Here is a 24,434-nt window from a genome sequence, read left to right as displayed (position 1 = left end):
GTATATATATGTATGTATATAATTTTAATTTTGGTTTTAATAATGGAGCCTATATACTCCAGGGGATCCAAGAGAAAGGATGGATAAATTATATTGCATGTGAAAAAGACTGAACAAAATAATGAAAAATATAAATACTAAAACTCAAGTATTGAATATATTTTGTAAATCATATTATCGAGTTAAATTGGATAGTTAGTTCTATGAAGGCTATTTCATCTTTCAATTTTTCATGAGGAATAGTAAGTTATTAAATTAATATATGTTCTACAGTTTTCAGAAAATATCTACTAGGTGATAATCATCTAAGTATATTATATGATACCCCTTTTGAGCTCTGGAATTAGCTTCACTAGTCCACAAGTTTAGAAAATCAATGCTTGTTAGTTTTTTATAAGTATAATTTGTTAAGGATTGCAAAAGTGTTTCAGCTTTCTCAGTCTTTGTCATAGAGTAAGGTAGAAAAGTTGCTATTAGTATGACAAGTTACAGCAGAAGGCAACTTGGATTAAAATGCTACATGCCCTCATTACCCTGTCACTCCCACTATTGTTATCAACTGTGGTGCCATAACAATGCAGGATTTTAACAGTTTTTAATGCAAAAAGACAACAGAACCAATTTACCAATAGTTCTTACTAGAGAGTTGGTTAGCCATGTTAGTCTGAAGTCCAGCAGAAAGTGTAGCAGAGTGGTATTATATAGACTAATTCATAGTATCTGATGATGAAGTAACCTGTTGCTTATGAAAGCTTATGCCTTGAGGCACCTCATCCCTAAAGAGATATCTATGCTGAAAACATTGTGCCTAAAGTTTCGGTAATTCTTTTTATCTTATCCCTGTATTATTAAGATCTAGACCAGTGAATCTTGAGATGGGTGCCACAGCCCGCTGGAGTACCATGAGATCCTTTTTAGGAGTGTTTCTCAGCATGGTTATTAGGTGGGCAAACAGCTACACAATTGGCAAAATAAACCCAGAGATTTCAAACAGAAAGCCGTTGCATCAAAAACATTCTGATTTGCTGCAGTAATTGCTCTGTTATCTTCTGTAGTCAAGAAAAGAGTGAAAGCTATAACCTGGCATTTTCTGAGGGGTGCCTAGCATCTAACAAGGGGTTCCTGGAGTTTAAAAAGGTTGAGAACTGATGGTTTAGATGATGTCTATTTGATGATCTACACAACACACTTTTCATATGCATGTGAGATCCATGTATGTGGATTTTCAGTGCTGAGTTTCACAGTCATTTTACCTGATCATATTGTAGATGTTCTTCTGCCTTCTTTGAGGAGGAGAGGTCAGCACTAAAACAGAAACGGCAGAAAATTCGACTTTTACAACAGCGGAAAGTTGCAGATATCTCACAGTTCAAAGATCTTCCAGAAGAAATTCCGTTACCACTTGTTATAGGAACAAAAGTTACAGGTACTTTTTAAAACATAGGTTTTTTTAATTTATCAGTAAACATAGCACACTACAAATAGATTTTAAAAAGTTAAATGTTTGGGGGAATTCAGTATCAGTAAATTTTACAAAATAAAGCAATTTTAAAACACAGAGTTAATTTCCAGTAAAAATGTTCAAATTTAATTACTGTTCATAAAGAAGTAGCATTTCCAAATACTACCCTCAAACAAGATAGCTTTATTACTGCAATTTTAGTTGTAAGAAATCTGCTTTAAAAAATTAGAAATATTCAAAGGTTGAAGAGGAAGCTGTTTACATTTCTTTAATTCCTAATCTAAATCTTCCATTTGGTTGTTATTTTAAAATTTAGGGGGCATATGTTATTCCACCTCTTACTATAAATGATAGGCAAGCATGTAAAAGCTGACTTTACCCCAACTACACAGTTGGCCCAGTAAAAGATATCGGTCATCCTAAGAAATCCTTGACTCTGCCTATTAGGCACCTAAGTGTGATCCTATTCCACCATGTTCAAGTTCCAAAGAATCCAATAATGTATCTATTTTTGTAATATGCTGGGACCTTGGCCTCAAAATTAAGTAAAAAAAAAAAAAGAGCAAGGGAGGAGGAAAAGAACCCTTCCACTGTTTTACTAATATTTTTTCACAGAATTGAGCAGGCTGAAATAGATCAGAGTAGAGTAGGATCTGGCTCTAAGTTTTAAGCTTAAACTACAGTTCTTTGTAAATGTTAAAATATCTGTTCCAAAGCAGGTGAGCACTTGATATTGCAAAAGTAATTAAATATTAAGGAACAGAATTTTTTTTTAAAATAACATTGCTTTATTGAGAAACCTACATATGAGTGAAGAATCAGTGTTGCTGAAATTGTTGCATTCATTCTGAATTAAAAAGTCATGCTTCTGTAAAAAAATGAGAAGACATTGCTGTCTGTGATTCAGACATGTTTCATTTCACAGCTCATTGAAGGGCTGCAAGAAGCTAACACCTGGCCTGCTGACTGGAACCTAGCAGCTTTTCCTCCTACCACTACTGCTACTGCCTCAGTCCGAGCCTCTGGGCTTCCCCTTCCTCTTCCAGCCTCTGCTTCCTGCTCCCACTCCTAGGCATGGGGCAATTTTGCCCTAGAAGGGCCCAGAGAACCTACAGCCTGCATAGGTTGGGGGAGCAAGGGGAGGTCATACTTCCAACACAGTGGGAAAGGACCCACATGCTGCCCACACAGCCTGCACTGCCCATGTGGTGGGGGTGCCTCGTGGGCCTGGGTGGCCCCTGGCTGCTCAGAATTTGGACAGCTCTCTCTTACTTAATGATTTAGGCTTGTCACTCCACTCTCTTTCCCAGTCAAGCCAACGATATTTGTCATTGTCTAAATAATGATTTCTCTTGAAATGGATGTGCCTACGGATGCCACTGTTCAGAGCTCTAACTTGCTCTCCTGGAACTCCAACTCTGAACTGGTTTTCCTTCCTGTTAACTCTCACTGAATTCATTGTCATCACTTGAGTTGGTCAAAGTGGTGCAGATTTGGTGTTTCAGGACCTGCAGAAATTCAGTTTACCTATCAAACCTGATTCATTGAAGGCAGAATTTCTTTTAAAAATAATTCTTGTGACAATGAGGTTTGTGTTTTGGAAAGATTTCTGCCTTGGAAAGATAAATGAGGACTAGACCTTGATGATGGTTCTGTTATAATATAGGACACTTTTATGGATGCATAGTGTTTCTTATTAATTTGTTTTTATATAGACTGGGCTGTAAGTTGTTCTTACTAGAGAGGTGGTCTATTGCCAGTGCAAAATACTACTAAAAATGTATTTTCTTCAAAGAAATACTATATTTGTTTCCTCTTTTTTAGCACGGTTGCGTGGCGTCCACGATGGACTGTTCACTGGACAGATAGATGCTGTGGACACTCTAAATGCTACGTATAGAGTAACTTTTGACAGAACAGGGCTTGGAACGCATACAGTCCCAGATTATGAAGTCCTTGTAAGTATTATTCACCTATTTGTGTTGGCACTAGGAATGCAAAATATTTTTTCCAGAAACATGTTGTTGCTTATATTTTTAATTAAAGCAGAAAAGTGGGGGCTGGGAATGAACACATTCCTGGGAGATGAATATTAAATATCCTTTTGTAAATGAAGATATGCCTTTTGAATGTTTTTGTTGAGAATTACATGGCCAATCTGATGGCAAATTTGGCCATGTAGTTTCTGGGCCCCTTTTTTCTTGTCTTAGTTTTCTGTTCCCACACAGAACAGCACAGTCCCTACAGTGCAGTAAAGTGAAGAGGTACTGACTTTTCCCTGCATGAAAGTCCAAGAGTTTAAAGGAAAAACTTCCTCCTGTGCCATTGTAATAAATTATTAGGTCTTGGGATGCATATGGCCATACCAGTTCACTTCTTACAGTCTTCAAGCCCTGTAAGACCAGGCAATGTAGTTCTGCACTGAGCATTCAGTGGCTATATGCCCAGCAAAGCAGATGATCACTCGGGTTTTGCGAAACTTCAGTCCCTGATTTGTTTTGGCGGAGATTCCGCCCAATTCGGTTGCCAAATCTCCAAATCAAATCAAGAGACCTTTTAATCTCTCCAAATCAAATCAGAATCCTCTGAATCGATTCAGAAAGATGCAGAGATTCAGACATGGACACAGCTTTAAATGTTTTTTCTATATACCTCAAGGTACCAGGCATCTCATGAATGCTGCCATGCTGGGGCAGAAGGAGCGTCCCACAGGAGCACGGGGGGCTCCCCAGCACGCTCAGCAGCAGACCCAGAAGTGGACCAAAAGCACTTCTCCAGGAGCACACTGGGGGCACCCCGCACCCCCCCGGCTTGGCGACTGATACCTCCTGAGTCTGGGGGGATACCCTGGCAGACCTGGAAGTGGACCAGAAGTATTACTGGTCCACTTCTGGGTTCACCGCTGAGCATGTGGGGGGGGCCCCCCCCCACATTCCCATGGGACACTCCATCTGCCCCAGCATAGCAGTGTTCATGAGCCGCGCCTGGTACCTCAATGTATATAGAAAAAACATTTAAAGCTGTGTCTATGGCCGAATCATTTATTCTCTGAATCAGCATCGAATCTTCAGATTTGGCTGAATCAAATCAGGCATAGTGATCCAAATCAACAAATACAATCACTGTCCCCGATTTGGGCCAAATCTGAATTGAATATGGCCTGTTTCGCACACCCCTAATGATCACCTTCTGAAACTATATATGTTCAACCCTAAGTTCATTGTGAAAGAAAATGTGGATTCAGATAAGACTGCAAGGGAAGTTCCTTCTTGGGACTCTAGCAAGGAGCTCTATGAGATATTTAGAGAATGTTTTACATCTTTTCATGACTTGCTGAAATTAGTTTTGCTCTTGTTTCAAAGCCTTTCTTGATAGTAAGGCCAATTCTGAAGAAAGTGCCTTTGACTGAGGTATAATTTCGAGTTTAAATTTATCTTACCTGACAAGTAGATCTATATACCAGCTTACACTCTTAGACAGTTTCTCTGTCTAACAAGTTGATCTTTATCATATGATCATTAAAGAGAGGTTCCTGTTTTATTTTGTAACATATAATGTCAACTATTGACAGTGCATAACAGATCATGATAAAAAATGGATTCTGTTCTGACTTCAGTTCAGACCATCCCTGCTTGTAGGAACTGTGATCTTCCACAACTCCAACAAGGGAAGTAGAGCATTCTTGTAAACTTTTTTTTTAATTTCCTGATGCCTTGCTAAATAAGACCTTTGCTGTTAGGTAGGAGAGAATGTCTCTAATATTCCTCCATCCATTTGAAGTGGGAGTCTCTTCAAACCTGACTTTTCTGGAGTTGGGTACTAGTTAATGCTAGCCTACCAATGATTTAACATATATTTTAATTTGATATATAAATACATGAGTTTATAATGTGCAAAAAGGTACATAAAACTTTTAGTTTCATTTAAAGTAACCCTGAAGTAGTTGGTTTTCTTTTTATCCTATCTAAAAGAGCAATGAGCCTCATGAAACCATGCCGATTGCTGCCTTTGGACAAAAACAACGGCCTTCACGATTCTTCATGACCCCTCCCCGATTGCATTACCCACCTTCTCTCCAGTCTCCTATTACAGTAAGTAATGTGTCCTGGAAAATGTCTCCCTTCTTAACAAAAAGATATGATGTGAAATAGTAAAATAGTAATTCAGCATATTGTTGAAATTAAATTAATGTGGACAGCAGGCAAGATAGGGGTTTCTAAAACTGCATTTCTAGAAACAAGTTGTTAAATGTAACTTTCTTTCTTGCATAGGACAATGATCCATTATTAGGACAATCTTGGAAAAACAAAATTTCAGGCACAGATAGTGAAACACTAGGTGGTTTTCCAGTAGAATTCCTTATCCAAGTGGTAAGTGTTAACTGTTCTTCATTTAATTTTGGGTGTATTGGCCTTCTACATCCATTCTGTGAATTCTTAGGATGTTAACTCATGCTGTATGAATTAATGCTAATGTCAAAATTACCAAAGTTTTCAGGAATTACTTGTCAAAAATATTTGTTTTATGATTGTTTCTTATGTAATATTGTACATACTGTTTTCTCAGTCCTGCTTTTTAAAAGTTTAATTTTCAAATTGCAACGTAGTAGTATGTCAGGACTTTTTGAACAGTGTGTTCCTCTATATATCCCATTCACTAAATAAGGGAGAGTGCTAGTATGTCCGGCCAACTCTTTATAAAAGGCAGTTGGATATTCCCTAAAAATTCAAAGGAAATTGGAAAAAAATGCTTCTAGACCAGTGGTGGCCAAATTTTTGGACCTGCAGACTGGATGAGTGATTCAGGGTCAGTCCATAGGCCCCATCTGCTGTGTGAGATCAGATTCCATGGCAGATATTGCCCATTGCCCCGGCCTGTCCCACATGTAGGATTGGACCCCACAACAGATCCTGCAGCTCCAACCCCACATGCAGGGTAATGTCCTCTGACCTGCAGGGCTTAGAAATTTGGCATTAGAGCAGAGAGAACAGTGTTAATTACTAGTGCTCTCCTGCCACCATATTTGCAGACCTGTGGGGAGCCCTGCAGACCACAAACACTTTTCTCAATGTGGATGTCCTTCAAGATGCATATTTTAATATTGCAAATCCATCATTACCTTTTACTTGTTTATTTGAAGTAAATTAGCAATATGTTCTGTGAATGTGAGAAAGTCTAGGAAAGGTAGCACTGGGAAGCAGAAATTCACTGAACGCAGAAACTAATCTAGGCAAGTTGTTCTTCTGAATGTCAACATATTAGTAATGTTAACTTTAAAAGTTAAAGAATTGACTATAGAGTTTGCAATAATATTGTAAAGCTGCTTGATTTTGCTAAAGTGCAATATGAAAAGCTGAGAGGAATTTTTGATAGTTTTTTTAAAGTTTTTAATCAGTTATATTATCTTTTTAAAGAAGTTGAAAATGAAGAATTACCTTCAGTTTGTTATGGTGTGTTGCTGTTTCAGGTTTTTACTTCACAGTTCCTATTACTATTTAGAAATAACATAGAGAAAAATAGCATGAAATAGTGGTAAAGCAGTTCGTGAGATTGAGAGCTTTACATTAAATGCAGCTACACTAAAAATAAGGGGAAATATGTAAAGATTAATGAATTCCAAGATTTGTTTAGATATTATCTCACTTTGATTCATTAACATGTACAGTGAGAACTGTCAGCTAAATTGTGACAAGACGAAACTGACTAAGAAATAGAAGAGCCCAGTAAAGCTCAGTTATCTGGCCACAATGTATCAATGAGCTGTCCAATGCATTGTTATATTTTAAATTAGAAATTTGCCAAATCTGTCAGCGATGTTTGAATATACTACTACTCATCTTAAATAAATTGAGCTTTTCTACCATATGGTAGATACAAATGTATCTTCAAGGGCACTGAGCAAGCAAAAATATTTTCATTAATATAGAGACTGTTTGAGTGCTTTTTGGCAAGACAGATGATGGATTTCCAGCATTCAGTCTTGTCTGGCCATTTTAGAATGGTTCTAATTATATAATAAAAGAATGAAAATACAGCCTCCCTCATTTCCTGATGGCATCCTTTATAGCATCTGAACTATACAGTCTATGTGTCTGAAGTATAAATGAATTTTATTTGAACTGAAGGAAACTACCGCTGTTCAATGGAATGCTGTCAAGTTTAGGCATTCCACTAGCCAAGTTCCGTGGGACTATACCGCACGTCAGTCACGTTTCTTGCACTAGGTACTGCCATTGTTGTAATATGGGGATATTCTTGATGTTGTACATTCCCCATATTAAAGGTTAATTGCCAGTATGTGGATGAATCTTGAACTGAGAAAATAACATTCTAAAGGGAGATATACATGGAATCCCTTCAAAAATAGCATTTGAACTTTGGGCGTCTCCCTGCAATCCTTGTTTTTTCCCTCAAGCTATGTTAACACTGTCTTCATCATTGCAAAGGAAGAGAGATATGAGAAGCTTTTATAAACATGTTCAAAGCTAAGAATTCTCAAACACTTGCAACAAGCAGAAATGTCATCTGCTCTTCATATGGGAAAATCTTGTTAAATGCAACTGATTTGGAATTTTATCAAATAAAAGAAAGTATCAACTAATTAAGATATCCCAATCAGGGAATCTCATGCTCAAGCCTTTGCCTTCATGCTAATCACAGTTTCTAGTAAAAACAAAGTTTGCAAGCTGGTATCCAACTAGAATGGAACCCACCAGTGGCAGCTCTCCATTGGAAACTGTGTTTTGCAAGAGTCCCCCAGTTAAATTTGAGTTGTGTACCCCTAGCATAAGGAAAGCCACCGTGTAATACTGTAGTTTATAGGAAGCTAGGAGCTAGGTCCAAAGTGTCTTATGGGTACCTAAATGAGGTTTAAGCATCTAAATTGCAAATAATCCAGATTAACCCATCTTCAGCATCCACAAAACCATGGAATTACCTCAATTCAGAGCTTGAAATATATTTTCTGAAACAGGAATGTTACATAGCTACTAATTAGGAAAATGCAGTTAGACAATCTCTGGAAAAAAGTGTTTGAACAAAATTAAATGGGCTACATCTTCGAAGGGATTTCAGCCTAGCTTCTAATTTTCTATACAATTAATTGTGGATAGTTACAATACTTAGATGTCTAATTGTTGATTTGTCCATTATTACGTGGTGGTTTTCCTTATGCTAGGGGTACACAACTCAAACTTAACTGGGGGACTCTTGCAAGACCCAGTATGATTAGATACGAAACTTTATCTTTACTAGTAATTAGCACCCACAATCAATTGCAAGAAAAAAAATCAGCCTTTGAAAGAAATAGAAGAGAGAAATTTTGTCCAAATTGGTCCTGTATGACTGATTTTTACCGTTGTTAACTGAAAACTGAGATATCCCACTTCTTAAACCAATGCCTGATGCTATCCCTTCACTACATTTTGATATTTACTAAAATTAGAATGTATAGTTTTATAAACAAAGTTAGGCACATTAAAGAAAAAGCTCCAAAATGAATGTATTATACTATCAATGGATTGCCTCTTGTATCTTGGGGATGAGCTCATTAAGAAATAATCTAAATAGAACAGTGGTACTCAAACTTTTGGACCCTTGGGCCAGATGAATGGCTCAGGACTCGTCCAAGGGCCAGATCCAGCTCTGAAGCTTGGCATCACCCCCCCTCCGTGCCCACTTCTAGTCCCCCACACTGGGATTGGGCTGTCAGGCCTGGCATTGCCCCCAACCAGCTCTGCATGCTGGGATCTGCTGCCTGATCCAGTGTGCAGGGCTCGGGGCTGTGTATGGGTCTGAATATTTGACAGCATGGGAGTAATGCCACTTCTCCCCTGCCACCAGATTTCCAGAACATGGGAAAGCACCTCAGACCGAATGACACGGCACTCCTGGAATAGTACCAAATAATAGCAACAACAATAACAGTCTTATATATGAGGGTCTCAAGTTGCAGTAAGGGAAGTTTAAATTAGATATTAGGAAAAACTGCCTCACAAAGAGGGTAGCAGCATGCAGATTACTCAGAGGGGTTGTGGAATCTGTAGTTAAAAAAACAGCAAAAATGAAGAGTTGGCATTTTCTGGACAGTGCCTTAAGTCTGTCAAGCCTAAAAAATCTAAAAATCTTTGAACCACCGGTGTAAATAAAAATAACTTTTGCCATACTGCTACATGTCCATGAGAGGGAGCATTTTAACTAATGCAGTGCATTCCCAGAGTGCTGCATATCTTCCTCACTGATTTTAAAAACATGGGAATAAATCAAAATTTCTTTTTAAATGCAAGAATTTTTTTAAAAAAATCTTTAACAACTGGGAAGAGCAAATGCATTTACAGCACTTCTTAGAAGCTATTGCAAACAATGTAGTATAAAATATTTAAACAGTAAGAATACTTGGGTGTCCTGTAAACGTTCTGTAGTAACTCTAAACTCAAGCATAAATTGCTAACTCAAACACACATAGATTGAATCTGGTTCCACATTCCTTTTCTTATTTTGTTTAATTTCCCACACAGGAAATTCATTTAAACTGGAGAAGATGGCCATTAGTGTAAAGTGGCTAAAGAACTGGCTCAGAAGAGTTGACAATGGGTTGCATGTGAAATACGAATTATTCAGCTAGAGTATAGTGGTTACTAGTGATGTTCCTAAATGATCAGTCTTTGGACCAATCTTCATTACAATTTTAAGATGAAGTCTGATACATTTCAGAATGGGATTGTGCGATTGTTTTCAGTGGTAGGGAATTGAACTCTGATCTGCGAGGTACCTTTCAGTGCTATGCCTTGGATTCCTAAGTTCTGCCTGTATGAGAGAGAGAGAGCAGGATTGTTTCAGTGGTAAACTGCTCAGTACCAAGTTTCATTGCCTTACGTTATTATGACTTGCCTCGGAAAATACTGTGCTCCCAATTCTTCTGAATTCCAGTATAGGTGCTCTCATCATGTCTCAGTACGAATAGAATATACACCAGTTCCAGGATTCAGGATGCATCCTTTGAATTACGTAAGGTGTGAAATCCTGACTCAAAAATCAGTCAGTAAACTACTATTGACTTCATTGAGCTAGATTTCTTCTGAGTCATAACTAACATGCGCACTTATACTAAAATGTATTAAGGGCAGAAATCTAGCAGCCCTGTCCAAAAAACACATTAGGCCTGACATGCAGAAAAAAAAAAAAAAATAGATCAATATATGGAAAGCCCACAGAGTTGTCTTGTATGCTACAGACCCCAGTTGTACAGTAGTGCCTGTTAGAGGTGTTGTCTAGGGCACAACAAGTGGAAAAAGCTAAAAAAAATTATTAAAAAAAAGCTAAAAAATGTGAGAGAGGGGATGACACATTTGGTCTTTATTGTAGTCAGTGATGATGAGAACACCCAGAACCTTGCTGTATAGGAGCACTGGAGACCAAAAGAAGAGGAGGATGCTTCTCCCTCTAATCTCCCTAAATATGGTCACTGTGACAGTTGTGCCTCCCTGGGACCGTCTATTCGTGGTCTCGCAACACTGATCAAGGGCTAACTGCCCGCCTTCGCCTGCCACGCCTTGTTGTTATTTGCTTGATTGAAAGATCTTAATCAAAATGGGAGGCTGCCTATTTTCTGCCTTGGTGCCTTAGGCACTATCTGCGACTCCTTTCCTCCCCTTATACCGCAGCCCAAGCCTTGCAGATGTTTCTGGTGTTGTTCAGGTCTGTCCTACTCCCTGCGCCGCACGGTCGCTCTCTGGCTTATCCCTCACCGGTGCCCTCTAGCTCGTCTCAGAGCCCGTGCCCCTACCGGCGCCCTCTAGACTGTCACGCACTGCCTGTTTCGGAATTTCTCGCCCGTGCCAACTCCAGGCTCCTCGCTGCCCCCTACAGTTGGGGCTCCTCGCTGGCCCCTAGCTCTGGGGCTGGGCCAGCATGCCCCCAAACAAAGCTGCACCCTCTCTGGCGCCAGGAGACCCCACGCTATTGTAGAGCTCCTATGAGGCCTCCTTCACCCCTAATAGCCTCACCCGGTCCTCCGGTGAAACAGTAAACACAAAACGCAAAGCCCCCAGGCTACAACATAAAAGCTAGACCATTCTGGTCAAAAAATACGAATCCCTCCCTACCGGAGAGAGAGAGTGCATCAGTCCCCAGCAGGAACCAGGGGATGTTCCAACCGTCAGAGTTCTCCCCTTTGTTCTGGCTGAGTTCTTCCTCCCTCGGCCGCCGGAGGGGAACTGCCCTCTTGGCCTTCTGCCTGGGCTTAAGAAGGGCTAAGCTCTGCCCCTTCCTGTTTCTAGGTTTCCCTGGTTGCTAGGGCAACCAGCACCTGTGCAGTCCTGGTGACTGGCAGCTGTGCTTCCCCCTTCCCACCACTAGGGGTCTCTCCCGAGCCGTTTCTGCTCTCAGTCGCAGGGCACCTGAGAGCTCTGCGACAGTCATGTATTTCAGTCTTTCATAGATTTCATAGATGTTAGGGGCTGGAAGGGACATTGTGAGATCATCAAGTCCACTCCCCCTGCCAGAGGCAGGAAGTCTGCAGGAATCAAATGATCCCAGCAAGATAAGCATCCAAATGCCTTTTGAATGAATCTGGAGTAGGTGCTTGCACCACCCCTGGGAGGAGTCTGTTCCAGACCATGGACTGTAAAGAAGTTTTTCCTTATATTGAGTCTGAATTGGCCTTCTAGAAGTTTGTGGCCATTAGAATTTGTTATCCCTTGGGAAGTCCTGGTGAACAAGTGTTCTCCCAGAATCTGATGCACCCCCCCCTTTATATACTTATAGGCAGCCACCAAGTCCCCCCTGAGCCTTCTCTTCACCAGGCTGAAGAGTCCCATGTCCCTTAGCCTCTCCTTGTAAAGCTTGCTCTCCTGGCCTTTGATCATATGGGTAGCTCTCCTCTGGACTCTCCCAAGTATATCCATATCCCTCGTGAAGTGGGGGGCCCACAGCTGGACACAGTACTCCAGCTGTGGCTTCACTAAGGCCAAGTAAAGCTTTCTTTGGGGAACTTCAAGAGCACTGTGTTGTGCTTTGTGCAGATGAAAATATTTGAAAATGTCTAAAAGGCCTGAGAAAAATTCAAGTTTTTACTTAATTTGTATTCAGACAGAACATTATCTATTATAAGTAGTGGTCATTTTTTCAACAATTCTCATTCCAAAACTATTTTAAATCGTTCAAAAAAGTATCTATCCTAAAAATAAGTTCTCTCTGTCTTTAGACCAGGTTATCAAAAATCCTTATGATCAAGAAGGAGCACATCAAGCAATTAAGGGACATGAACACAGAAGCAGAAAAGCTGGTAAGAAAATGTTCTCTTTTCTGTTCTTAAGATTGCATACCATTAAACAACCTTAATGGAAGCAGATACAATAGGAGGAGGAAAGGGCAAACTTGCACTTAAAGCTCAGGGCTATAAGTCTGTTAATTGGTTCCTGCCTGTGGTGTGACTTACGCAAATTAGAGAGGTGAATATTTTCAAAAGGTGATTGCACTTTTAAAAATGTTAGCTTTAGAGTTCCCAACCCAAGACAGATTTTTTTACTGACAATCTGCAAACTTTTTCCTGACATGTTTTACATAATGTGAATGGAACTCTTCTGCCAGGCCCTGGACAAAGGCCACATTCAAATTTAGGAGTTTAACACCAACCATAGTATAAAAAAAATTGTCAGTAAAAAGTTTGCAGATTATCAGTTAAAAAAAATTATTGGGTTGAAAAATCTTCTTGACTGCAGCAATGGTTTCACACTATGCTGTCTCCACCCCAGGAGTCCCCTACTCTCCCCCACACCTTGATGCCCCTGACTGCACCATGCTCCCCCCCTCAACTTTAGCCTTGCTTGGCCCCTGGTCCCAGCATGGACCCCACAAAAAGGACTGCTGTCTGCCTGCCTGTGACCCAGCAGTGTTACAGGCAGGCAACGGGATGTAGCAGCAGCACATAGCAGGGTGGGGGCGTTTGCAGGCTTCAGGTTACAAAGCCCTGAGATAATGTTCTCTGAAGGCTGCAGGACTTCTGTTCTGCTCTATCTGTCCTTCAGAGCTTGCCTCCAACTTTTTTCTAACCAGGAATCTTTAATCAAACTCCCAGGTGCTTAGTTTTTTATGGGTGGCTCTATTTTTTAATGTACTTTACAGACAAGTATTTTTCGTCTTGCTTTTTTAAAACAGTTGGCAACCCTAATTATCTTTAACCTCTGTATCTGTTCTCCAGCTATAAAATTGAGAAGATAGCCTCCCACATATGTGTTCTGTTAGGATTCAGTTGATATTTTGTAATATACTTAGATAATCTTGGATGGAAGTTCCTACAGTAAAGCAAAATCATAATTCAATGTTATTGAATTGACAAATATTTATAAATTATGTTGCTTTCAATATGAAAAATAACTCCATTCTAAAAGAACTCTGTGCAGTGTTCTAGGCATCACAGTCATACACTTTAAAATTGCAACACAAGCATCAACAGTAGAATAGTTTTCAATGGCACATTATATCTTATAATCAGTCCACAAGCTAAAATTACAGAAAGCAACCCCCTGCACACATTGCCATCAGATAACTCTCCTACTTTTATCTGTCATATTGCTCTGCCAGTGCCTGCTCAAATGGGTGGGCTTTCAAAATACAGGTTTGCTGGGTAAAAAACTGTGGAGGGGAGAGGAAAGGGTTTTTCTCTATTAAAAGCCTAGAAGTGCTTAATTTTGCATATAAAATATCTAAAGCATTTAGGGTTTTTAACATAAATAAAACATTTCTCTTCTCCCTTCCTCTGTCTGTTCTCTCAGCTTTTAAATATGACTTACCTTAAAACTTTTAACTGAGATTTTAAGTGTGACATTTGTATAATATCAACTGATAGAACTGATGCAGGTTTCGGAAATCCTCTTCTCATTGCAAGATTGGGATAGTCTTTAGATATGAGTGTCTCACTCGGCTGCTAAATCACACTTTTACTTTATCATGGAAGGACAAAATGTGAAGGATAAAAGGAAATAAAGAATACCAGGACAACAAAAAAAGCAGCAAGAGAGAAGGGGAACAGCGACATTTGTAGTTTCATAAATTTAGCTCTATAACCAGGATAAAGACTGTGATATATTTTGCAGTTCTTCTGTGTTACTGTTTCCTTGGTAAATAAATCTCTTAATACAGAAATGTGTATGAATGCCTAAGGCTGATTTAAAAAAAAAAATGGACGGGACAATACCTTTCTCTAATGGCTTAAGTTCTTAACTTCTATCACTTTTTTTTCCTCCTTTGGCAATCTTGTTCACAGTTTCTCCCTTTAAACGTATTTAATTTAATCAAAGGTTTCTCCCCAGACACAGGCTACCTATGTAACACTTCAAGTATGTTCATGGATATTAAAGACTTTGATATCAATCAGATAATTCTGATACAATGATTTTTAGATATAATGAAACAGCAATTGTTTCAGTTGGCTGAAAACTGCTGGTTTCAGTTAAAAAAAACAAACAACAAACCTTTTTGTGATTGTGCTATAAATTTATGACTGGCTTAAAACAGAAATAAGTATAACTTCCCAACCCAACTCAGTGTAGAGTACACTATTATTTGGTAACAACAAGAGACTCTAAATGACTTCAAGCGTGCAGGGTGTCTATTGAACAGGGACTAATCCAAAGTAATACATTTTTTGTTTTGTTTTTGAAGGGAACAGTTTAATGTTTAAATGTTTAATCTTAGTTTATTAGCTGTAACTGAGGACTTATAAATAAAAGTGTATCTGCCAGAGTTATCTAAATAGAGGGTAAGACCAGAAGTTGGCAACCTGAGGCAATTTTATCTGGCCCCCTGAGCCAGGAAACTTCTATGGTGTTTTGGTGACAGGGCTTCACTCGAGCAGCAAGGATAAATGGCTGTGTTGGCCGGCAAGGAACAGATGCACAGATTCAGCTCCAGTGGTGTTAGCATGGGTTGCTTCCAGCCCAGCCTACACTCAGAGCAAGCGAAGCTCCGTTAAAGGGGCCCATGCTGTAAAATGTTGCCAACCCCTGCATAAGATGATAGCAATCATTCAGAAAAGTCAGTTGCCTTCTGGAGAGGCAGCACAAATTGGGATGAAAAGGTTTGGTGTCTAATTTCTTTCACTTGAAGAGTGAGAACAAGTTAGAGCTGTCATTCAAGGGAAGCATCTGAACAGCTCGTCTGACAGAAATGATACTTGTTTTTTATTAAAAAAGACACCCACCTTTTAACAGTAACATCTGTAAGTTGCTTTGATGTTTCAAAATCCCTGATTGTTCCTGAATTTTCAAGTGGCAATGCTCAGAAGTACATCTTTCGCTCTTCCCCCCACCAACTCCCCATCTTCATTTATGTCAGATGCCTCAGTCATCTCTTCAGGTGTGGATTAGTTACCTGTGGCTTCAACTCCCAGATTGGATTATTGCAATATAGTCTAAAATAGTTGTGGCCAACCTTCTTGGCAGGCATGCCATGAGTGTACCCCAGCCCCCTATGAGTGCCATTCTGACCCTACCCTCTCCCATTCCCAGAGGCACCCCTGACAGTTTGAGCCCCAGGATGAAAGAAGGGGGAGTAAGAGTGCTCTGAAACCCCCATGGCTCAGCAAAAGCATTCGAGAATGCCTGAGGGCCAAAAGGGAGGCGTATACCCGGTGGAAGAGAGGGGCTGTCACCAAGGGGGAATACTCCTCCTTGGCCTGTGAGTGTAGGAGGGCCATTAGGAAGGTCAAGGTGGGAGTGGAGCTCAGGCTAGCAACCAGGATTAAGGACAACAAAAAGTCCTTCAAATACATTGGGAGTAAGAAGAGGGCACCAGGTAATGTAGGGCCCCTGTTAGACTCAAATGGCAATCTTGCAGCTGCGCCGGATGAGAGAGTCAAAATTTATAACAAGTTCTTTGCGTCTGTTTTCTTGGACAGGGACCAGGACAACTCTCCCACCGCAGGTAGGGGCAATTATGGGGCTAGCACTGCCAGGCCTCGGGTCTGCACAGAAGTAGTTAGGGAACTTCTGGAAGGGCTGGATGTTTTTAAATCTGTGGGCCCCGATGCCCTCCACCCACAGGTGTTGAGAGAGCTAGCGGGGGTCATTGCTGTGCCCCTGGCCCAGCAGTATGAGCAATCGTGGTCCATGGGCCAGGTGCCCGGAGATTGGAAACTAGCTAATGTGGTCCCCATTTATAAGGAAGGGAGAAAGCAGGACCCAGGAAACTATAGTCCCATAAGCCTTACATCAGTTTTGGGGAAAATCCTTGTAAAAATTATCAAGGATCACATCTGTGAGGGGCCAGCAGGGGAGATCATGCCCAGGGGAAATCAACATGAGTTCATCAAAGGCAGGTCCTGCTAGACCAACCTGGCAGCCTTTTATGACCAAGTAACCAAATCCATGGATGATGGTGTCACTGTGGACGTAGTCTTTCCGGACTTTAAGAAGGCCTTTGACACTGTCTCTCACCCCATTCTCATTAATAAATTGAGTGACTGTGGCATTGATGCCTACACAGTTGGATGGTCAAAAATTGAGTGATGAGGCACACCCAGAGAGTGGTGGTGGACGGGTTGTACTCAACCTGGAGGGATGTGAATAGTGGGATCCCCCAGGGCTTGGTCCTGAGGCCTACACTGTTCAACATCTTCATCAGTGACTTGGGTGACGGGGTAGAAAACATGTTGTCCAAGTTTGCCAATGACACCAAGATGTGGGGAGAGGTAGGCACGCTCGAAGGGAGAGAGAGGCTGCAATTAGATTTAGACAGATTACAGAAGTGGGCAGATGTTAATAGGATGGGCTTCAATGTAGATAAATGCAGGGTGCTGCACCTGGGGAGAAGGAATCCACAGCATACATACAAGCTGGGGAGCTTCCCCCTTGTGAGCACAGAGGCAGAAAGGGATCCTGAGGAGTCATTATTGACTCCAAGATGAACATGAGCCGCCAATGCCAGACCACAGCCAGCAAAGCCAACCGCACCTTGTCATGCATCCAAGGATGCATCTCAAGCTGGGCCAGAGAGGTGATACTCCCCCTCTACATGACATTGGTTTGGCCTCAATTGGAGTACTGTGTCCAGTTCTGGGCACCGCACTTTAAGAAAGATGTGGCCTGCCTTGAGAGGGTTCAGAGGAGGGCCACCCGCTTGGTTGGAGGGCAACAAGGCAGGCCCTATGAGGAGAGGCGGAGAGACCTGAACCTGTTCAGCCTCAGCAAGCAGGGGCTGAGGGGGGGATTTGGTGGCTGCCTACAAACTGCAAGGCTGGAGCCCCCTTACCTCCATCCCATAGTTTCATAGTAGTTAGGGGTCAGAAGGGACCTGAATAGATCATGTAGTCTAACCCCCTGCCACTGGCCGGAGCACATGCTGGGATCACACGACCCCAGACAGGTGTTCATCCAACCTCTTTTTGAATTTACCCAAGGTAGGAGCGAGGACCACTTCCCTAGGAAGTTGGTTCCAGATCCTAGCCACCCTACCAATGAAATAATGCCTCCTGATCTCTAACCTGAACCTATTCTCCAGCAGCTTCTGGCCATTGTTCCTCATCACCCCAGGTGCCCCTTCCTGTTTGCTGCTGATCTCCCCTAATGAGAGGGAGTAGGGGCAACATGTTGCTGCAACAGAAGCATCACCACCAAGACCCAGGTTAATCCTTCTGTGATCCTGCAACTGCCACAGTTTTATATGGAGAGAAAGGAGCCAAAGCCCTGAATTTTAGTGATGGCTGCAGGGCAAGGAAAGGGTTAACTTGGCTCTTGTCTGGCAGCAGCATCCTACCCCTGATCTGCTCCACATGGCTGAATCCCCACTCTGTTCCAGCACCTCCCTTTACAGAGCACCCAAGGCTTAGATGCCACACAGCAGTTGCATGCAGCAGGTTGATCACCCCTCTCTAAGAAGAAGGTATCATTGAAGAATGGTTGGAAGCAACAGCTAATTCAGGAAGAAACTGTCCACATATGATCAACCTAATTGTAGGAAGCGTGTTATACCTAGGCCACGTCCCCATGAGCAGGGGTGTGTAGTTGCTGTGGGGGGAAAAAAGCAGCGGCATAAATTCATGGTTTTTTGCCCTGGCATACGCCCCTGCAAATGGGGTTAGCATGGGGAAAAATACTCCGGGTGGGGTAGGGGAGGCTGAGTCCAGTACCTGGGCTGGCCCCAGCAGCCTTACCTGAGGTCCTGTGTGTGCAGCAGCTGTGATCTGGATGCGTGGAGCCTGTCCGGCAGCCAGAGCATGGCTCTGGCCAGCCAGACTCTGGTTTTGGGCAGCATACACTGCCACCATGTGTGCCGCCCCACTTTTTTTTTTTGACACCGGGATCTTGGCAGTGTCAAAAAAAACCCTGCTGTGCTCCAGATCAGGAGCAAGAGGAAAGCCTGCATGTGCAGTATGTGCACTTCACCATGCCACAGATAGGTCTGTGATGCTGTGGACCACACGTGCACGTTCATCTGGACTTGCCCCTCTTGTCCAAAACTTGCACCAGTCTTCAGTTAATTTGCAGCTGCATGTCTAGTTTTTGGTATTAATGTATAAAGCCCTACTTTGCTTCAAATTCTGATTCTCTGTCCAGTCCTGGATTTGATCTCGATAGCTGAGATTTATTGTGAACTTTTCATAGCAGTGTTTGGGTTTGGCTTCTTGGACCTTGGGTATTCGTGGTGGAAGAAATTTGGCTCTGAAATATATTTTCACCGCTAGTCCACCAAAGCCAGAGGCTGTTAACAATTGTGCTGGGGAATGATTAACACTAATCTTTCTCATTCTTTTTACCTAAACAATAATAGGGGAAATATGTCAAGCTTACCTTGAAATCTGTTAATGGTTGAAGTATCAGGATATTGTATGTTTTATCTCTAGCAAACATTGGGGGAAGTTCTGAAAATACAACAATAAAAGAGCAAAATAAAATGTTTAAATCAGGAAGGTATCTTTGTATATTTGCTTTCTCCCAAATAATTAGTCCTTGAGTTAGGGGCTTGTGTAATCATCCTTAGATGTATCAATTGAAAACTTACTTTATGCAATATGTGTAGCATAAGAAGAATCTATAGGTATTACAGGGTGGAAACAGATATTGCCTTAGAAATAGATGTACAGACTCATGCCACAGTGTGGTCCTGACAAAAGGTATTATTAATGTGTGCCACTTTATTGCAGTGGATGTCCGTTTGCTTTTTGCAGGGAGCATGGGTAGCCCATGGTTATGCGTACCCTCCAGCCACCCCAAGTAGGTGCTCCAGGTACTTGAGGGATCCAAATCTGCGTAACCCTGTCAGAATCATGCCCCTCAAGCCCTGAGGGTACCTGCCTGACTTTTCTTGCTTACTGAGATGTGCCCCAGTGATATCCAGGACATGCTTTGGTAAGTGGGAAAAGTCAAGGCCTCCCCACTTACCGAGGTATGTCCTGGAGATCCCAGGCTGCATTTCAGTAAGCGGGGAAAGCCAGGCAGGCATTCCCAGGGCTTAAAAGGCCTAACCCTGCCCAAAAATTCCTAGGGTGTACAGGACCAGGCCCCTGAAGCCCTAGGAGAACACATCACCCATTGTTCCACAGCATCAGTGGACAAAACAACAGGCAACGTGTGAAGCAGCATAGCTGATCTGATTCATTTGGTGATATCTGTTTCTACCCCTAGATTCTGTGAAATAGCTCTGCTTTACCACCTTCTGACCCTGAAAGTGAGTAGAGGACCATACCTGGAACAAAATGTTGTGGCCACAGTCCCTCTGCAGTACACTGATTCTTAAGTGCTGGAACAGTCCCTTTGAGTTATACACAATACAGCAAGGCCAGCAAAGCTGCCCTAAGCTATTTTCTGTACCACACTAGAGCAGAACCTTTCAGATCTGCTCACAGAGCCAGTAGTAGCCCTGGCACCATAGGTGGGAACAGCACTTTACAAAGAAAACAACAGGCATAGCTCTTGCACCCGGAACTCTGGATACTTGTCAACTGGATTTGAAAATAATGCAAATATTATCAATAATGTCTTTAATATTTAAAAGATACTTTTTGTAGAAACAAATTATTTGGAAATATCATGATGGAAAATACTTCTCCCCTGTCACTAAGTTCCAATTTTAGTTGCAACTTTAGGATCTACAAGCCTGCACATTTGTAGTATATCTTTATAAATACAAAATAAACAAATAAATACATATGTGCTCATGTCTTCACAGAAATCCTATTCAATGCCTATCAACATTGAGTTTCAGAGGAGGTATGCAACTATTGTTCTAGAACTGGAACAACTGAACAAGGACCTGAACAAAGTTCTGCATAAAGTTCAGCAATACTGTTATGAGGTAATATACTGCTAAATTCATAGTTAATTTGTTGCTGCTGTTTAGACACATAAAGAACCTAAGCATATGGAAAAACTTCTTTTCCATATGATAACCAAAATCTGGAACGCACTTCCAGCAGAGGTGATGCAGTCACCATCCCTGGAGGTGTTCAAGAGGAGATTGGGCAAGCACTTCATTGAGCTCATTTGAGCCCGTTACCTCCTGCCCATGGCAGGGAACCGGACTTGATGATCTTACTGGTCTCTTCTGGTCCTTCTTTCTATGATTCTGTAAAATGTCATGTTGAAAAGAACATTGGTCTCCAAAATATTTCTCTCCTCTTATCTCCCCTGAGTGCCAGTAGTTTTTCTTGATGTCAGCAGCTTGGTTTGTGTTAAATCTATGTATAAATGGATCTATAAAATGATTGGGGTCTGACTTACTTTTGCTAACTATCTGCTTGTAAAACTCCCAGCAAGGCTGACTGCCTTTCACACTCACAACTACTGTCAAGCCCTAACCAGTATTTTCTTCTGTTATATCTATGCAGCTTGCTCCAGACCAAGGCCTTCAGCCTGCAGATCAGCCGACAGATCTGAGACGCAGATGTGAAGAGGAGGCTCAGGAGATAGTCCGGCAAGCAAACTCATCATCAACAGGACATCTTTGTGTTGAAAATGAAAACCTTACTGAACTGATTGCTAGGCTTACAGCAATATTATTGCAGATTAAGGTAAATTGTTTATTTTTAAAAGTTTTTTTTACACAAAACACATGATTCTACAGTCCCGGTTATACTTGGGGCATCAATGAATGTCTCTATGTGCTGCATTAAGTCTGAACTTTAATTATATTTGCACAGATTTTTATAATTCTAAAGCAGGAACTATAGGTTAAATTCAAAACGTTGTTTTTGGCTTTTCTTGCAGTGTCTAGCAGAAGGAGGTGACCTGAATTCCTTTGAATTTAAATCACTTACAGATTCATTAAATGACATCAAGAATTCAATAGATTCTTCCAATATCAGGTATTCTAATTAACTTTTAATAACATATAGGTATTTCATTTCTCCTTGTACTTCCCAGGATTACTGACTCTTCTTCAGAGCTCAAATGTTTATTTATTTATATATAAATCGAGCTATATACTGTAGATAATGCTTTTGCTCTTGCTCATAAACTAACGTAGCTTGATAGAGGTAGATTGCTGTCTGGCATATTAGTCCTTATGAACCGTTACACTGCTTCCTGCGTTCATATCTTGACTTGAAAACAGCTGACTGTTGTTAAAGTAATGTTCAGATTGATTAGTTTCGTAAGTTGACTCTTGAAATACAGATTTTAACCATTCTTTCTTTTCTTCAGTTGTTTTCAGAATAACGTTGAGATCCATGTTGCACATATTCAGAGTGGCCTAAGCCAAATGGGAAATTTACATGCCTTTGCAGCTAATAACACCAACAGAGACTGAAAAACAAATTTCAAGTGCACAGCATGTTATTTTGGAAAGTCTTCTTCCTTTATATAGGCTTCACCAAATATCTGAACTGCCACAAGATAAGGGAAAAGAAAACTTCTAAAAAGAACACTTTTAGTTATATTATACTGCTTCTTAAGAAACCAGCATTACTGACCAGCGTTGCATTAGACTTTTACCATTTGTTATGCACATACAGTAGTTTTGCTAATGGATAACCTCTTAGTAAATTTATTGCATTCATCTGAAAATGTATGGATATGCTTTCATATAATTTCAACTAAGAATATTTGAACTTCACTTTAAAAAGCTTGGATAAATTCTGCCCAGCCAGTATTGACAGGCTGGAGACAATGAAGAGGAAGTGGTATAAATCAGTGGCTGTGTGGCAGTCCTTTGTTCTTGAAAGTTAAGAGCTGTGTAGTACCTGTGGTTTACCATCTCAGACTTCAGTCTACAAATAATGTAGCTATAAGCCATTACGTGTATACCTGCTGTTAGGAAGCAGCAGCAAATGTGGCCAGCAAATAGGTGGCCAGCTAGGGAATAGATATGTAGGTGGTGTAGACTTGAGGACATAGGCAGGTCTATAGATGGGTAATTCTCTCAGATGTTTAATTTATCATAACTTATATAAAATGTCTAATGAAGGAATAGAAAAACATAACTGTTATTCTCCCAGAAACAAACTTGTTATGGCTTTTTCCTATCATATCAGATAAAAAGAGCTGCAGGTGATGATTTTTTTTTTTACCAGATGAACAGTAAACACATTATTTTCCCCCTTTTTTTCTTTTGTTTGCACAATTTTTAAATTAGAAACTTGGTTATCCAACATATTATAAATAAAAAGATTTTTATAACTAAAGATAACCAGTGGAGTGTACAGCAAAAATAAATAAATAAAACCTGCCTAGGAATAAATCCAGGAATGTTAATCTTGTAAAAAGTGTGTATTGGATTGTTTGTTTAATATAGAGTCCTGTAAAGCTTCAGTGTAATAAATTGTTTCCAGAATTGAATTTTCAGAGATAGCTGTAGAATGTTTTTGATTGTTTTAGATGCCTCATAAAATGAGGTATTTTATATGTTAATGTATAAAGAATATGTAAACATGATTATTTTCAATTTTTAAATTTTGTATAGTTTAAAAATGCTTCTGTATTCTGTGTTGGTATTGTGCCACTGCAAAGATTTAGTGCAGAGTTTATATTTAGCTAAATTTGTTCTGTTAATTAAGAAATGCATAAATCTTTTTTCTCAACAAAATTTGTAATTTTAAATAAACCGATCCATGAGAGTTGATATATTTTACAAAACTGCAAGCTTCTGAACATAAAAACAGGTTCATTTTCATGTGAAAAGAAAATACGTACATTTTATTTTTGAAAATACAGCATTATGGCCTGCTGAGCAAGGCAAGTAACCATTTTGGGAGATTCAGAAATCCCTAAGAAAAAGTGACTGAGTAGTCCTAAATGGTAATTCTGTTAAAATGTATATGTAAATATCAAAATGCAAACCTAATTCCTCATTTTATGAGAGTTTACTCATAAGTTATGGCTTTGTTTCTTTTTCCTACCTCAGTTCACCATCGTGTTGCCCTTTCTCCCTCCTATCTGAGAGAGGACAAATATCATTTGCCAACCCTGTCAACATGTTTCTTTGATTAAACAAAGGGACTGCTAGAGCGCAAAATAAACCATGCAGTTTCCAGCTGGTTCGTGGCCCCAGCTGAAGTCAACAGGACTGCTTGAAAGCTTTACTGGATACTAATATAGTAACATTGAGCAGGCAACCAAGCAGACCAGATCTATACTGTCTGTATACAGTATTTACCCAAATCCAAGATTACTTTGAATTTAAGACAACGCCCGCCCCCGCCCCCCAATAATTCTGAACACAGAAATTATGTTTGTTAATTTTCCATACACAGAATTTGTTAGGGTCGGGGTTTTCAATGTGGAGGGGGTGGGGAGGAGAGGTGGCAGCAGCCAGACATGGGGAGGGGGGCAGGGCTTGCACACAGTAGGGGTATTGCGGGGTGGTGGATGTCATCCCTGCCTGCCCATGTATACCCCCTAGCACCTTTCCAAATACCCCCGGGGTATGCGTACCTCTAGTTGACAACCCCTGTATTAGGGAGTCATCTTAAATTTGCCCAGTCACCACTGCTGCAGTGGGGAAAGCAGCAGCACAGGAAGCAATGGCAAGGTGGAGGGGG

At 40.8% G+C, this 24,434-nt stretch overlaps 1 protein-coding gene across 3 annotated transcripts in view; it reads left to right on the top strand.

Annotated features, from left to right (window-relative positions):
• Positions 1–23,524, top strand: part of LIN9 (lin-9 DREAM MuvB core complex component) — a 62,219-nt gene extending 38,695 nt beyond the window's left edge. For all 3 annotated transcript variants that reach the window (XM_019516543.1, XM_019516545.1, XM_019516546.1), the window contains 9 exons: positions 1,269–1,426; positions 3,287–3,420; positions 5,434–5,553; positions 5,734–5,832; positions 12,666–12,746; positions 20,627–20,752; positions 21,285–21,467; positions 21,664–21,761; positions 22,099–23,524. In XM_019516543.1, coding sequence (XP_019372088.1) covers positions 1,269–1,426; positions 3,287–3,420; positions 5,434–5,553; positions 5,734–5,832; positions 12,666–12,746; positions 20,627–20,752; positions 21,285–21,467; positions 21,664–21,761; positions 22,099–22,204 — 1,105 coding nt within the window. In that variant the 3' untranslated portion in view covers positions 22,205–23,524. The remainder of the gene's footprint in view (positions 1–1,268; positions 1,427–3,286; positions 3,421–5,433; positions 5,554–5,733; positions 5,833–12,665; positions 12,747–20,626; positions 20,753–21,284; positions 21,468–21,663; positions 21,762–22,098) is intronic.
• Positions 23,525–24,434: the final 910 nt, after the last annotated feature.

This window comes from Gavialis gangeticus, unplaced genomic scaffold, assembly GCF_001723915.1.
Source record: "Gavialis gangeticus isolate Ggan-Ray unplaced genomic scaffold, GavGan_comp1, whole genome shotgun sequence".
Classification (NCBI taxonomy): Eukaryota; Metazoa; Chordata; order Crocodylia; family Gavialidae; genus Gavialis; species Gavialis gangeticus.
This window is presented reverse-complemented; position numbering and strand designations above follow the sequence as displayed.